Raw genomic sequence first — 17,156 nt, 5'->3', positions numbered from 1 at the left:
TTCGGGGGAGCTCTCTCTTCCAGAGTTTCACCAACACTGACCTTCTTCCCGAAATTTCAACTGGTTTAACTTGAACATGATTACCTCTTGTCTCAGTTTGCAGAAGACGGAGTATATTTGGATGACTCAGATGTTGGCTGAGATGCTTAAGGTTTGACAGGGTAATTTGATGTGGATAAATACTTCAGATTAGAATGAGCAAATTGTACTTCTTCCTGTTTGTCTCCTAAAAAACATGCTCCTGTGAAAGCAGAGATGGGAGATGCTTGTATTTGTGTTGCCATTGTTAATGATGTTTTCTATAGAGTAGAATCTTTTTAATAGATGAGATTAGTAGAATCTGAGCCATTTAAAGACATTTAACACATTTGGTCTAATTGGTAGTCTTGCTAATAATCTGAATTATTATAAACAGCTAATTCATTGCAGTCCAGACAAAAGCACTTTTCTCTTTGCACAGCTCCACTCAGACTGAAGCAGGGTCTTTGAGGGGTTTCATCTACATTGCCTCCGTTTGCATTGTGGCTGAGTGTCCCACCTCTGCTAGGGGTTTGGGCTGAACGGGGCGGGCTGGAGAGAGCAGTAGCTGTATTCTTTGGGAAGCTATTGAAGCTGTTCAAACCATGGCCGTAGGGATACCCTTAAGAGACATGGAAGTGAAAGGTGCAGGTCAGCATGTGGTATATCACCCCCTTTTACAGTTACCAAAGTCAATGTGAACTTAACTGTAACCAGTTACTTAATGCCGAGGAAAAACATTTGCTTTCCAGGTCCCATAGAGAAGACTGGTACCAAAAATTGGTACTTCTGTGACTATTGCAGATTACTTAATGTATTGCCAGACCGTGGTCTGTTCTCCGAGATGCCAACCTGTCATACACTTCTGCCTATGAAAGAAGCCTGACTGCAGCTGGAACTCAATTACCTGCTTGCATGGTTTTGAAGCTGCGTTTCATTTGTCGCGCTGTGGTCTGTAGCTTGAAAACTTGCTGATGAAGTCTCAGGATGACTTGAGTGAAAGAGGCAAAGATTTTCTGCGATTAAGTGGATGCTTTTGTTTCTATTTCAGGCAAGCCCCACAGCATTGGCAGCTCCGAACGGATTCAGCTCTCAGGAATGTACAATGTTCGAAAAGGGAAAATACATTTGCCAGTCAACAGATGGACAAGACGCCAAGCTATCCTTTGTGGAACATGCCTAATTGTCTCATCAGTAAAAGAAAGCCAGACTGGAAAGATGCATGTCCTCCCTTTAATTGGTGGAAAAGTAAGAGATTTTGATTTATGTATTTGCTTGCTGAAGCCCTGTCTCTTTACACAGACAAGATTGCATTCTGTTGATTCCTAGCACCTCAAAAGCTTGTTTCTGTAAATGGCGTTATCAAAGTATATAAATCACTTTTTATTATGGTCAGAGTCATATTTAACAATCTACAACATTGGAATTAAGATGCTGAAGAAGAGCAAAGGAAACACATTCAGTTTCCTTTTCATGTGTGTGGTGTTAAATGTTTTGTGAGTACAGTAGTACACAGCTGAAGGATGGATGCACCTGTATGATCTGTGCCATGCCTCTTCCTCCCGTTTTTATCCATGCTGGGTCACTCTTAAGATCTGAAAATTAACCAGTAAGAGCATGGGCTTATTTTTCATCATTGTATGTTTTTCTGAGTGTTCAGCATTGTATTAGCTAACATAAGCTAACAGCAACAGACATTTCTGTTTGTGAGAAGCTGAAACTGGACTTTTATCAGACTACATCTTAAACACTGGAGGTCCAATCTAAACACAAGGGAGATTTTTTTCTCACTCTGAAGGTGACTGAGCACTGACACAGGTTGCCCACAGAGGTTGTGGAGTCTCCCACCTTGGAGATATTCAAAAACCATCTGGACACAGTCCTGGTCAAACAGCTGTAGGTGGCCCTGCTTGAGCAGGGGGGGTTGGACCAGATGACCTCCATAGGTCCCTTCCCACCTCAGCCATTCTGTGAAGCTTCAGTGAAGACTGTAAGTTTCAGAACACTGTTATTGGCTTGATTAACCAAGATAATGGGAAAAGAATCATTAGCTTGCAGATTAATTTATACCTGGGATAATGCTATTGTACCCTGCATACTGATACTTTTGATTCTTAAGAGTCATTGGGAGAGAAACAAGCTTCACGATGATATATATCCTGACTAAAGTTGATATATTAATATGCTATGCTGGCAATGTGGAAAGTAGTCCCTTCTTCTAGGATCTGTTTTTCTTATCTCCTTTCATGATTCTTCAACTCTCCCTTGGAGGTATTGAAGTAAAGATACTTTGATCTTTTAGAAGCAGTGGGTGAGCTCTGTCAGTGAGTTGCATTCCTGGCTGTAGCACATTGGAGAGGACAGGATTCAGATCCCCATCAGCCTTCTCTTTGAGACAAAAAAAATTATTTCTTTTAATTTAAAAAGAGAAGAGATTGTGTACCTATTTTTAATAGCTTAACATGGAATTTCTAAGCTGGTTTTGCACAGAAATGCCTTGTGTAATGTAAAACATGCAGACTGTGTTAACCAAAAAGTTGACAACAAATTTTTAAAGGAAAGGAGAACCAAGCTGAGAAAAAAATGTACTGAGGGCTTCTGCTGACAAAGCTTGGGAGGAGGATGCTTGGCACAGAATTAAGTGTTTTTTTTAAGTGATCGCTCAAAAAAATATTCTTCCTCAACTCCATAAATACTCTGCACTTCCTGGTTTGCAAAGGCTTTCCAGAATGCGTTGCTGAGACATTGAGACCATAAGTTGTGTGGGACTTCTCGTGTATGGTAGCAGAATGATATATTCTGGGTGTTTTTTAGCAAGTTGAGAAATGCCAAGGAATTTAATTGGGCTGTAAGATAAGCATTTTGTTAAGCCTGTTTTTAATAACCAGGAGTATAAATTGTACTTCTTTAAGTTGTATAAAGACAGCCTTACATTTGTTTTACTGGGAAACATTTTATGGTGCTCAGTCTCTTAAAATATCGGTGTTCTTGGTGTTTTTCTTTTTGGTTCCTTCATCCTTCTGTTCTCATTCCTTGCTTGTGTAGACTCCATGAATATTTGACAGCTAAGCTCCAGCCTGAGTGCTTGAGAGGCTTAGTCCAGCTCTACTTGAAGAGCTCCTCTTTGGCACGCCTTAACTTTGCCCTTGGGAGTTCTGCAAAGAGGCGTTTGGCTCTTGTTCACTACAGTTTTGTCTCTTCTGTAGGTGGAAGAAGTGAAGAAGCACCAGCACTGTTTAGCATTTAGCTCCTCTGGACCTCAAAGCCAGACCTACTACATCTGTTTCGATAACTTCACTGAATATTTGCGGTGGCTTCGACAAGCATCAAAGGTGAGAACGGCGCTAATTCCTGCCTGGATGGGATGTTCATAGCATTTCCCCCAGTTCCGTCTTCTCCATGCAGCGATATAGTCCCTCTTCTGGGTTCATTGGCATGAGCCGCTGTTAGCGTTGCACAGAGTAACCCCTCAGTTCGAGAACTCTTGATAACAGGCAATGGGGAGGTGAATTTATCTGCATTTATACTGAGATGTCTTTCTACCATGGTAAGCAAAGTGCTGTGGTGGACTTTCTCCCTCTTCTCGTCTTGATCCAGCTGGACAGATGGAGTGAGATCATGACAAATGTAACTGTCAAAATTTCAGTTTAAAAAGCTTTGTTTCATTGTTCTTAAAACCTGCAGAAGTGTTGGATTTTTGAAATTTGTTCTGTATATAGAGCCTAAAGATTAAATTGCTAGATCTAAGGAAATTTTTTCTTCCTTGGAAATGTTGCTAATTCTCTCATTAGTTCATAACTCTTTTTTTTTTTTAATAAGCAGTCATTTTATGTTAAAAAAAAGTTACTAAATAAAGCTTTCATAAACCAGATCTTATCCTGTGCTTAGAGCACAGTTTATGATGGGAGTTTAGGTCCTGCCTTATTTTGTTTGACTCTTCAGTTCCACTTTGTGTTGTTGAAAGGTTGTGTTTGCAGTTACCTGTTCTGTCTCTTAATCCCTGCCACTTTTTGGTATACCCACTCTAAAATTTACGTGTCTTGAACCACTGATTTTTTAAATTTATTTTTCCCATAGAAATTCTTTTGCTGTTCTGTCAGCACTCTGGTTTTCTAGTTGGGCCTAAACTGCCCATTAATTTTATACTTGATAGAACTGTCCGTTCATGCTTTTTACTATGCTAAAGCAACTTGCTTTTATGTAGTACTACTTAGAGATATTTATGGCACACTAGATCTGCTCTGTCTTTTTAGATTGCAATAATGTACTGTCCAGCCTCTTGCCAGTGGTACAACCTGGCTTGTGGATTTATCTAAGAGGTTTGATTATTATATCAGGCTTTCTTTGAGCAGTAACTATTGCACCTCCCAACACATGCGTCATTTAAAATGTCCTTCTGATTTCCCTAGGAAGTTTTAAAATTCTCTTTAAAGACACTGCTCTGGCATCCCTGCTCAGGTCTGTTGAGCCTCAAGGTAAAAATCCCCAAGGCATGTTTTATGAGATGGGGAGGCACGGCCTGTCAGGTTTTTGAGTTCTTGCCGCTTTGTGGCTCTCTCTGGGAGAGTTGTGCCCTTTCATCTCCAGAGGCTTTGACATCAGATAAATGAAAAGCAAATCTAATGAGTGAGAAAAACAGTGGAAAACAATGAACTTCAGAAGCGGAGATAAATGGCCAGAAAGCCCCTCTGAATTACTGGCAGTGCAAGCTTGTTCTGTGCCATGCTGTGCTTCTCTCTTTCTCTCTGGTTCACCCAAATGACTAACAGCATCGGGACGGTAGCCAGCATGAGAACATATCCCCATGCACTCATGGTATCCTCTCATTTTTCTTATGTAAGAGTAGAAAAAAATTACATAGTCTGAAGTGTCTTTTCAGACTGTCAGAACTGAGGAAACTCACTATGCTATTCTTTTTGTTGGTAAAACATTGCTTTGAGGAAAAAAAATGATGCTTCGTTGTCCCCATCTTTCCACCTCCCAGCCCCAAACACTGAGAGTTGGCATTCTGGATTCACGGATTTTTGAAACAGTACTTTGCTGCTTCAAGTTGCTTTCTTAATGTTTGGGTTTTCTATCCTTAGACTGAAAAACAGAGACAAGCATGATTGTATGCAAGGCAGTTGTGTGGGAAGTGCTGTGCAGTAACACTGTTTCTGAAGAACAGAAACAGAGAAACTAGCAATGCTGCAGAAGTAATTCAAACTTCCTCCAGCTGATGCTGTTCCTGTCCACGTGCCTAATTGTAACGTGCGTAGTCCCTGATTTACGTGTACAAATACATGAGAAGTTTCATCTTCAGCTCTGCCGTTCAGGCAAGTCAGCATTCTCATGCACGAAAAACCTGATATTTGTTTAAGGTAGTCTGCGTCATGTGTTTGGAGGCCACTCCAGTTCACAGAAGCTGCAATATTTGTGCTAACCAAGAAAGTACCATGTAGAGCATTGTATGTCTAAAGGCAAGCAAATTTAGGAAGAGAGATGTTACGGCTCTCTCCAAGCTTCTAGGTTGCTTGTTATGAGCTGGGTCACAAGTTACAGGTTCTTCTTTAATCGTGGTGGTGTATTTGGTACTTGCATTTTTGTGAATTCTTACGAATAATATTTAAGACTGTATTTTAAATACAGGTGTCATTTAATAGCATTTACTTTGAAACTGACATTCATGTTAACTCATGTTCAGTGATAGTTTTTCTGCAGTCCTTCGTACTCCTGATGTGTGCTGCTGAAAACAGAGGCTTCTGATACTTACAAGTGTAATGAAAGATTTTAATTCTAAATTTTAATGCAGAAGGAGATCCCTGGTAAAATATTTCATTACAGTTGCTCAATTCAGTTTTTAACTATGGAAAAAAACCTGTCTGTCTTCTGTATACTTCAAAAGTGCTAGAAGATGATGTTATTTTAACTTTTAAATAACAACCTTAATCTTGAAAGGAGGCTTTGCAAAGAATGCTTGCCCTGCAGTCTTTCTCTCCGCAGAATATTGGCAATGTTGACATTTTAGCGGTGTTCCAGAATGAGACATCCTAACGCATCACTCCTGCAATAAATACATGCACGCTACAGAAGATTTGAATTCATTTTTGCAGAGACTTGGGCTCAATTTCATTAAAAATGAGCACAGTTCCTGTATAATCTGACTCATTCTAACAGTGAAATCCATCTTAGCCAAGACAGCTCTCGTGCTCTGCTCCAGTAAATTTTTGGAAGGGGGTTGTCAATGGGTGTTAAGTTTGGTTTTCCTCTGTGTGTGGGTCCTGAGGTGAACAGAACTCCCGTTTGCAGGATGGACTGGAATTATTGCACAAATACTGACCTAAATAGCGAACTCGATGACATACTTACTCCAAATAGGTCACTTTTAGATATGCTGATTTAGCCTCAAACAGAATATTTTTAAAAGCTAGAAATGTGGCTTGTTCGTTAATATTGATATTTCTATACCACAGTGCATTTCTTTCATTTTGCTTTCCAAATACTGGAGTCCTAATTAAGGAAGCTCAAATGGAAAACAACAGCAGATTTGGTCCTTTGTGATCTAATACATTCGTTCTGTTGCCAAAAGTTGAAAAATAAGCTTATGCAACTGGGAGGGGAGCAGAGGGGGAAGAAAGGGATATCTTCGTGGCTTTAAAGAATTTTGTCTGCGTAAAGTTGGTGTGAAAGTTCTGGAACCTGCACAGTTGCTTGCAGAGCGATTCTGATCTACCGCTGTTCACCACTTGAATGTGAAATGCAGAAGGATGGGCGAAAAATGTGCCGTTAACAGTGAAGAGGACATGATGAAGGCTTTCCTTGTTTGCCACTTCAGAAAACTAAAAAGAGACAAAAAGCAGAAGAGAGAGAGGATTTAAGTATATGGTGTTACAGGGTTGTGGAACTTGCTGTCATGAGGCTTATATTTTGGGTACGGTAGTGAGCTTCTGCTGTTTGACACTTCTAAAAGCAAACCTTTAATGTTTTTCAACATGTGAAATTGCTGTTTAAGTGTTGACTACTCCACAACTCATGACATGGATGGCTTGGCCGGAGTAAAAAGGGTTATCAGTCCGCCATGTTCCAAGACATACACTTAAAACAGGAAAGCTGGGGAGGGACTTTTACCAGGGCAGGTAGTGATAGGACAAGGGGGAATGGTTTTAAACTGAAAGAGGGTAGATTTAGACTAGATATTGGGAAGAAATTCTTTACTGTAAGGGTGGTGAGACACTGAAACAGGTTGCCCAGGGAAGTTGTGGATGGCGCCTCCCTGGAAGTGTTCAAGGTCAGGTTGGATGGGGCTTTGAGCAACCTGGTCTGGTGGGAGGTGTCCCTGCCTATGGCAGGGAGGGTGGACTAGATGGGCTTTAAGGATGAGCGTCCAACCCAAACCATTCTGTGATTCTGTGAAAATGTGATTTGAGTGTTTGTCTCAAATACAGTATCGTAGAGCTTAAGCAGGGATGTGTTACATACAGAATTTTATCTTTCTGGAAATGGTCTGCATCCCTGGGCATGCTGATACGGTGTATCCGACCCCACAGAACTTCTCCCCTCTTGGCCTGAGAAGAACCTGTGTCAAGAGCTTCACACAACAGTCAGTTCCTACTTTAGCGCTCGGCTCAACGGGGCAGGTAGAGGAAGGCAGGCGGTGAGAGGTGAGGGCTGTAAATACTGCATGACCGCCTCATGTAAGCTGCCTGTGCACGGCCACATTGTACGTGTAGATAGGTAGAGGTGTACAGCACCAGCGACCGCTTCCCACGCCGAGTTGTGCAGCTATGGCTGTAGTGACAGCGTAGTCAGTGGGCTGTGAGCTGTTGTATGAGGCCAGGGTGGATTGGCACTTGCACACAGAACTCTTCTGTTTAAAATAGGAGGAATATCCAAAAAGAAATCCTTGATTTAAAAACTATCAAACTTACTCTCCTGCATGCCTTTGTATTTTCCCTTCCCTGTTTTATTCACCTTTGTCTTCCAGTCCACAGTCGAAATGCCTGTGGTGTTCCACGCAACCCTGGCCTGCTGTGGGGAAGGAGAGACTAAATTACGATGCCAGTGTGTATTGTGTTTATTTTGATAGCAAATTCAAGGGAGAAGGGCTTGCTGTCATATTGGTCTTATTCCTTTCATGTCAGTGCAGAATGCACTCTTCATAAATGTATTTCCACTGTGAGACTTGCAGACAATAACCACAGGTTTGAATTTATCGCATTGGCCAAAAAGTAATTGCGTTTTTTTTTTCTTGATTAAATGAAAAGTGAATTTTTCATGGGAGACAGAAACTTTATTGAACAATATGTCATCCATTTGGTTCAATTACCTCTTGCCATCTTTCAGGCGACTTCACGATTCTGTGCTCAAAAAAGTTCTTACCTTTCTCAGCAAAAATAGAGTTCCAAGAACAATTTGATATCCTCAGCAGCAGTGAAGGTTTTACCAGTCAAGTTGTTCTGTAAAGAACAAAAGAAATGGCAGTCTGATGGCACCAGGTCTGGTGAATATGGTGGATGTGGTAACGCATCCCGTCCAAGCTGCAGCAATTTTTGATGAGTGACCAAACTTGTATCTGGTCTGGCATTATCATGGAGGACACCTTGGCGTTTCACCAATTCTGGATGCTTCTGTTTGATGGCATCCTGTAATTTATCCAGTTGAGGACAGTACACCTCCAAATGAATGGTTTGGTTCCTTGGAAGCAATGCAAAATACACACCGCCTTTGAAATCCCACCAGACTGACAGCATCACCTTCCTTTGGTGAATATCTGCTTTTGAAGTGCTTTGGGCTGGTTCATAACACTTGCTCCACGATCTTTTTCATTCATTGTTGTAGATGATCCATTTGTCGTGGTGTGATATATGTTTCAAAAATGGATCATTTTATTCATGTTTCAAGAGAATTGTGGATGTCCGTGTGCTTGGCAAGATTAATTTCTTTGAGCTCATATGGTATCCGAGCTTCTTGATGTATTCAAGTTGCTTTAAGTGATTTTCAACCCAATTTCAATATATTAAGATTATCAGCAATCTCTTGTGTTGTTAAACACTGATTGGATTCAGTCAGTGCCTTTATTTTGTCATTATTGACTTTGTGAGCTTGGTGCATCTTTAACATCAAAATCTCTCAGCTGAAATTTAGCAAACCAATTTTGACACTACCATAGTTTTAAGGCATCTTCACCATACGCATCACAACTTTTTATGAACTTGCACAGTGTTTTTTCCTTTTCTGAAGTAATACAGCAAAATACGACAAAAATATTCCTGTTGGTTTTTCGTTTTGAAATCGATGCCAAGGAAACGTTAACAAAATTGTGCGGTTTCTTTTTCTAAAACAAGCTTGAACTGTCAGCTGTAAAGTTACATCATGAATTTGAGGTTTAAAATTATGTTAGATACTCTTCAAGACACGTATGTCCATCTAGTAAAAAAAAAGCCCACAATTGCTTTTTGGCCAACCCAATAGTTTATACTCTACAAGTAAGTAGTGCAGGAGCAGTAGTTGCCATCTTTCCTGATCTGTGCTTCATCCACCTTTGAGTTAGTGGAAGATTGTCACATGTGGGACTGCCTTTTCCTTCAGCACAGAAGATTTTGCTTGTTGAGGAAAGTAGTAGTAAGCTGTCTGTATCCACTTGTGCATAGAGTTTCTTCATTATTTCAGATACTGTCAGATGCTAATGTCTGAGGGAGGGTATGGTCAACCCGGAGAGAGACTGAAGTTCAGACTCCAGCTTCAGTTGGGAAGCAGGCTTTGCAGAGTTCTTTGGTACAAAATACAGCCTTCAGCCTGTAAAGGAGACTTGAAGCCCCTAGTCTCATGGTTAAATTAGACCTACATGGTACTTGCCTTGGCTTGCCTGCTAGCTCATTGATCTGTTTTATGTGCGTTTCTAGATACCACAATGAGCTGTAGCATCTTTATAGAGTCCATCATTGCAGGGATTTTTATTACCAAACCTCTGTTTTCTCTGGAGGCATTAAGGACAGGCTTTTCTAATGCTTACTGCTCAGATCTACCTCAAAATACCTTCTTCCAAAGCCTTGACCACAGAGCAGTGCCAGTGGCAAGTGTGGGGAAAAATCATAGGCAAGGAAAAAGTAGTTTATTCAAAGTTATTTGGGATGTTACTTGCTATAGTGCTGTCAGTTTATACCCTAGAGTCACTGGATGCAGTATCTCCTCTGCAGATGTCTGTTTAGCCTCCAAAGTGATGGATATCCCTCTTTTAGAGCAAAACTGTAGAGAACTTTACCGTAGTTTCCATGAGATCGGAATTTCTGGATTTGTATTTTTGCTTTCACCTTTGCTGGTTATTCCCTTGGATAATTCTGCAGAGAACTGTTGTGTGCAGCAAACACTCTATTTGTATTGCATTTAGGAGTTTCTGACATTTTCTGATAACTTTATAGTCTTATTCCATGTGTTTGAATGTACCATGGTGGGTACATTCTGGGCTACAGTGTTTGTGTGTGTTGGGGCCAGGTTGGAGGTCAGCGATGTGCTGGTCACTGAGAGGGTGACTGTGCAGTAGCTGGTTTGTTTCTTATGCCAGTAGCGCTTGGAGGCTTGAAAATGAGTCTCTCTACTGGTGCGAACTAAAAAGGAATTTAGTATAACGCCAGCATCAGTGACATCTTTTCAAAATAGCCTTCAGCCAAACCCAAGGGTCTGCAAAAAGCTTGGGGTTTTTGTATATAGTGACGATCCAGGTTTCTTCACATTTGCAAGACAACGAAGCACCATTTGCCTTTTTGCAACTGTTGATTCCATCTCTGGTGAAGAAGAAAGAACCCTTGAAGATTTTCTCATTTTTCAGTGGGTCTTTTTTTGACCTGATCCTTACTTACAGGAAATGTGGTGACTCTAAGTTTAGTACGAGGAAACCATTTTTTCCTCTAATACCATAAAATGACAATATTGAGATAATGCTTTCTCTAAAAATAGATCCCCCAAAATAAACCAACAGCTTCCTTTTAGTGGTGATTACAAGTATTTGAACATAAACAAACCCCTGGTTTCCATGTGGAACTTGACTTCCTTTTTTCGTGTGTGCACGAAATCTTCGATATTTGGGACCTTTGCTCTGAGGTCAGATCTGATCATTCTTGCTATGGGTGGCTTCTTGTTACCTCAACTCGAAAAGCAGAGAAGATTGGGTAAAGCAAACTTGAAGCCAGTTTTATTTCTCTTTTGATGGTAAAACTTGAAAGTGTTCTTCTTCCTCTTTCACCGCAAAACCTATTATTTTGTGCTTTTTGTTGTTAGAGGTTAGCTGATGTTTTGGGAATGAACTTCTGACTGTGTTTCACTGTAGTCTCTCTCTCAATGGTTCAGGAGGGAAGCCTGGTGTTTTGGCTCAGCTGGTTGGTTGCCATGTCAAAAACAGTTCAGCTGTTTCTAAAGTGGTGTAATTGGTGACTTCCAGCTTTGCTCTTCATTTCTGTTCCAGCCAAACTATACCTTCACTACTGTAATTTTTTTCTTCTTCCTTGCTGAAACTTAGAGAGGCTGTGGTCCTTGTTTTGGACTTGCTGCCTTCAGTTAATAATACAGTAGTTATTGAAGTATTGCAGCCAAGAGTGAGAGCAGAAAACTAGGTATCGCCCACACATTTGGAACAGCTTTCAGCATCTTTTGAAGCCTCTAAATCAGGTTCAGATATTATTGAAGCTGAATTTGTGCAGCTCTTGCATAAATAGAGGAAAGCATCACCATGGCTTGCAAGTAGAAGCTCAGTGAGGTGTTACAGATGTTACCTTTTTAAGGTGTGTGCAATCCAGGAGGATCCCCCCAGTAATCTCTGGAGGTAGAGGGGTGGGAGTGAGCGGGGGAATGTAACTTTTCTTTTAATGAAGCTCAGGGGAACTAAGTGTCTGTGGTGAACAGATCCCAGGAGGCCGGGGAGGGTTGCAGGGACTGACATAAATTACACAGTACTTGGGTGCATATAAGGTGATAACTGAGTTGGTCTTGAAACTGAATGGCTTTAACACTTAGAGCCTTTCCAAGCAAAGTCTAGCAGGGAGGAAAAAAGGAGAGGAATTAAGTGCAGAAACTAGTTTTAGGGACGTTTGGTCTCCTTAGGCTGCTTCTGTAGTCAGTGAGAGAAGGAGGAAGGTCTCCAGGAAGAAGAGGGAATGAGTGCTAGAGACCAGTTTTAGGCCCTCGGGCCTGTGGATCTATACTTATGATTATTTGTATTATAAAACACTTGGGTGCGAAGGCCTTTCTGAGTTCTTATGAAATAATGGCATGAAGAGAGTTCATCTCACCGTAGAATTTCTCCATATGATTCAGTTGTGTTAGGAGAACCTAGGTCAGAAACTGAGGACCTAGCGCAACCTCTTATTTAAAACAAGCAAACAAAACCCCACAACCTTCTCTCTATGTGATGCTGGGGAGGCTCAGAGATGTGAACAATTATTGCAAGTCTCACTGGCAAGTGGCTGAAATCTGTAGTAAATACTTCAATAAGTCTTTGCTGGAGGGGTGCTCATCATAAAGTCTCCTTGCTGGCAGTACAGCAGCTTGTCTTGGTAAAAAATTAAGTCTAACACAAGTTGTAAGAAGAAAAAGGGGTATTTCTCAATTTTTCTGGAACTGTCACCTGCTCTGCAATGTTTACAGATGAATTGCTCTCAGTTGAGCTCTTTTAGGGATGTTAATATTCCTTACTCCACCACATGGAGGTTCACATGTCTGAATTATAAGTAGCTTAATGTTACAACTAATTACTGTCCTTTAACTCCATGTTGCATCTTAAGCCTTGTCCTTGCAGGGATCTTGTCAGTGTGAACATCCCAGCATGACTGCCTCCAAGGTAGCAGTGTTGGCATCACTCCCTGTGTAATACTGAGACCAGTACTTCATCTCTAAAAGAAGAGCACTTTTCTTCCTGGAGGAACAAAAATACTTATATTCTGGTCATGACTTCCAACTACTACCAAACATTTCCAAATGGCAGGTGATGAATATCACTTTTTTTGACAAATTCTCACTTTCAAGGTCTTGATGCTAAACCTGGGACACTGACTTTCAGGTCTATAAAATTTCTTCTGGACTTCTACCGTGAAGGGTAAAGTAGCGCAACTTCTGCTTCATTACCTCCACTTTTCCCCCTTCGCCACACACATTTGCCAATAATAATAATAATATTCATCATTATCATCGTCTTTGTGCCCCTGAGTCTCACTGGAGTGAGACTGGTGGTTGTACCAGAGGCTTTTGGCTGCATCGCTTGCAGAGGAGAGATGGGGCAAGAAGCTTGTGCCTTGTGCGTGTTGCCACACTGACGTGTGCTTCCCCCCCTTCCTCTTAGGAGGCAAATACGGCTCTTACCTGTGGCATTGCCTGGTGAGTCTGGGAATCTGAGTGATGTGCTTTCAAGCCTCTGCTGAGTCTTATCTTTTCTTTGCAAGGTCCTTAGCTTGAGTTAGCATGCATCTAATGTAATGTTTGAAACAAAAAGGAGAGGCCAGAAACGCCATTACCTTTTCACCCTTTGGACTGCACCTATTTTGAAAGCTATCATTTAAAAGTGAAAATGCATAGCTTTAAAGAAAAAGAAAACCTTTTTATATTTTTCCCCTCTTTCATGAAGACTTTTGGCATTAGCATGTTTGCCAGTCTGAACGTTTCCTCAGCTTTTGTCTGTGGCTGAGAGCACCAATGTGTTTCCAGGCTGTGGGGTTCAGCTCAGTGGAGGGAAGCCTCTCTGCTGAGTGGGGCTTTGATGTTTGAATAAAAAAGAGGATTAGGATTTGAAGCAAGGTTGGTTTTGAGGCGAGGAGAACCTGTTTGCTCTAAGCAGTTAATTTAGCTATTTCAAGCCCATGTATCACTGTTTAGTTAAGCCTTACGCAGGCATTGGTGGGATGTGATATTATCGAACTATTTAAAAACAAATTCTAAAAGAGAAAAATTACACTGCCTTTGCATTAGCATGTCTACAGCAGGTGTAATTTAACATCATCAACTCAGTTCAAACAGACTGGGAATTTGGCTGCCTGTACAGTGTGGGCTGTTTAGTTATTTTAATTGTCCTCTGTTGAAGTCCTAAATAGTAGTTTCTTATCTGAATAGAGCTATAGGGAATGGGATGAGGGTAAACAGGAAAAAGACATAATTACATTGGTTTAAATTCACACCACAGATCACACCAAAAGATGTCCTTGTGTAAACAAGGCCTGTATTTGTCCATACAGCTGGGTTCAGTTGTGTCCATTGCTGACATCCATTGTCAGCAACAGATCATTTTTGTAGTGTAGCCAAGCCTTTAAAACAAAGGCAGTAATCAGTCTTGTGCATAGCTTGGTGACAGAGGTGGCATTATACTGACAGACAAAGCAAAATGGTATTTTGACCCTGTGTAGCAAGAAGGAGCAAGAATATTGGTTGATACAAGAATTTTTCTGTATTTTTATTGCCAGCTGCTAAAGATTTACAGTGAACCCATACCATACTTTCACCAGTTTTGAAATGCTGTTTCCTTTTCAAAAATAACAATAGAAGAATATTAAAACCGAAACAACTTAGCAAAACCTTTTTCTAGTTAAGGTACTGCTGGCATTTGTGAATCATTGTTTTTACTTGCAAGTACTGTTGTGGCACAAGTAATACATGTTTAAAAGTGAGTTTTCCTATCTGGGAGACTCCTGGTTCTTTGCCATCTGTGCAGCTCTTAGATGGGGAGTAGCAGAAGATGTACTGCCCAAGGGAGGGAAAGACCTCTTATTTGAGGTGGTATCTGCAGAATAAAGCTGTATCTTATTACTGTTGGAGTAAACTTGAAAGCATGACAGTTCTTTGGTGTTTGCAGTGGATAGATCCAGGGCTCTTTGTAGTGCATGTGCTATAGTTGTGTACCTCTTCTTCAAAACTACACTTCAGTATGCCGTACTCACATGCAGACCCCCCAGAAAAGAACTTAAAACATCCTGTTGCAGCAGGAACTGGAAAAAGTCTTCCACTGGACTTTGCAGTTTGACGTGCAAAGTTGAATTTGGCCTTGCCTTGTTGCTACTCCTCTAGTATTACGATAGGAGACATTGCAATACAATGATTGACCATAAAGTGTTTAAAAATTGTATCTGGGGAGTGGAGAAAGCTGCACGTTTAATCTTGTTTCTTTATATTTGTGGTGATTAAAAATCCCAACTGAAAAGTGGGCTTCAAAAGTAGGAGACTTTGCTATGTGTCCCAGCTGCCCTGCTGCCACACTGTGGCGTGTCTCCCATCCCTGACGCAGACAGGTGCTGGCCCTGCAGCTCGCGCTGTAGCTGCCGAAACTGGGAGGCTGTCGTCCGCCATCGTCCCAGCAGGTCACTGCCCCAGCCACTGCCCCCGTGTTACATGCACTGGGAGCGCAGCAGGAGTTTCATGTGAGAACAAGTGTTACGGTTGTGTGCGGTTCAGGGTGTGATGGTAGATGTTTGGGAGCGGTTGGTCTGGGCAATGGCTTCTTTTGCCTGGGGAGTTGTGAAGTGTACTGCTTCTGGTTTTGTTTTTGTGTATGTATGTAAAGCATATAGAAGAGTTACACTTCTGAGCTGTCCAAAAGAAAACCCCAAAGAAGCCTCAGTAAGCACTTGGTGCAGGTTCCATGTGTATCTGTAAAGCCTTTCCGTCTGGCATTGCTACCACACTGACCCTCTGCACTATTTTTGACTGTTGAGCACAGCCCATATAACTTGTGGGACTATTTATCTACAGTGGAATGTCTTGGATTTTGTTTTTCTTCCAGTGGAAACCCTACTTTCTGCAGATAATGTCCCTTCCTCCAGATACTCTTTATTCTCTGGCTGTGAGGGATACTCTAGTCAGCATTTTCTTATCCTTTATCAGCTTATCTCTGCAGTGATTCCCTACAGTGAGTCAAGGAAACCCAATGCTTTATTAAAAACTGCATCATATTTTAGAAAAATGCTTTGCTCTTTATAAGCAAGAGCAAGCACATGCATGCACAGTCTTACTGCGTTTACATCAATTGGAGATGATTGCAAGACTGAAATATCCCTCTGTTGTTTGATTTGGGAACAATATAATTTCAATACTCAACTTCAAAACAACTGATGAAAGTTTCTGGTGAACCAAAGAAATTATTGTTAAGATGTTTTTCTCCTTTGTCACTCTTTGGTTTTCATCTTGTTCCTCTGTTCTCTAGGAAATTGTTACAGAACAGTATTGAGCAATGAAAAGTCTTTAGACCTGCCTGTGAGAATGTTTGTCTATACGAGCATTCCTTCTAACAATTCAGAAGTTAATTCTTAGAGTACTGCTAATGAAAAACACTTCAATAAAATCATAGTTGATTCCAGAACACCTTTTAAACTGTGGTTTTTACTTCTACAGTTATCTTTTTGGTAGAGGCATCATTCAGTATACGTCAATTGCATGAAAAACTTAATTAAATTATTCATACAACAAAGTGATCCCTTTAATGAAAACAAACAAACAAAAACCAACAAAAAAGCAAACAAAAAATAACCATAACATACAACTTGTAAGAACAAAATTACTTTTAACTAGATCTTTTTCACAGGGCTTGATGACTTTAAGAAAGGATTTGCATCCTTTTTTGAGATGTGAGCAGAATTTGGATTTGTTCAGCTGCTTTTTCATGGTTCACACTCAGAGTTACCAGTTCTGGTATTTTAGGTATTTTTAGCATGACGTGCCTAGCTAAGCACTGCTGGGTTGCTTATTGCTGTTCATGGCACGTTCCAAACAAGTAGCTGAAACAACAGCGTATGTAAGCATTACACCTGAAATTACACATTTTCCTTTTTAATTTCACAGGTGTCAGAGCTTTCTCACCTCTTGTGTTTTCTGTGTGATGAGAACTGTACTGTACTGGGCAGGTTCTGGAACCATAAATAGGCTGAGTACCTGGCTTCCAGAAATGACTGCTCAGAGTAGCCTGTGAATAATTTTTGTCTAATACTACAAGGGGAAGAAAAATAGTAGCTGCAGTAACAAAAGGACTGAACTAATTGAGTAACAAAAATTTGAGCATTTTAATGGATGTGGGAGGACTGGATTATTAACAGTCGCATTAGAGAAAAACACTGCATCGTCTGTTCCTCTCTGAGCTTATGGCTGTGTGTTTATAACAGGGACCACTTATCCTGAGGCCTGTGTAGCTTGCACTG

At 40.8% G+C, this 17,156-nt stretch overlaps 1 protein-coding gene across 1 annotated transcript in view; it reads left to right on the top strand.

The window, feature by feature from the left end:
- The first annotated feature begins 623 nt into the window (after positions 1-623).
- The window catches only part of PHLPP1 (PH domain and leucine rich repeat protein phosphatase 1), a 65,336-nt gene continuing 48,803 nt past the window's right edge, over positions 624-17,156 (top strand). The window contains exons 1-3 of the mRNA XM_010181275.1: positions 624-669; positions 1,070-1,266; positions 3,225-3,350. Of these exons, the coding sequence (XP_010179577.1) occupies positions 624-669; positions 1,070-1,266; positions 3,225-3,350 (369 nt within the window). The remainder of the gene's footprint in view (positions 670-1,069; positions 1,267-3,224; positions 3,351-17,156) is intronic.

Source organism: Mesitornis unicolor, unplaced genomic scaffold, assembly GCF_000695765.1.
Source record: "Mesitornis unicolor isolate BGI_N332 unplaced genomic scaffold, ASM69576v1 scaffold3713, whole genome shotgun sequence".
Lineage (NCBI taxonomy): Eukaryota > Metazoa > Chordata > Aves > Mesitornithiformes > Mesitornithidae > Mesitornis > Mesitornis unicolor.
The sequence above is the reverse complement of the archived record's forward strand: the minus strand, read 5'-3'. Positions and strand labels throughout refer to the sequence as shown.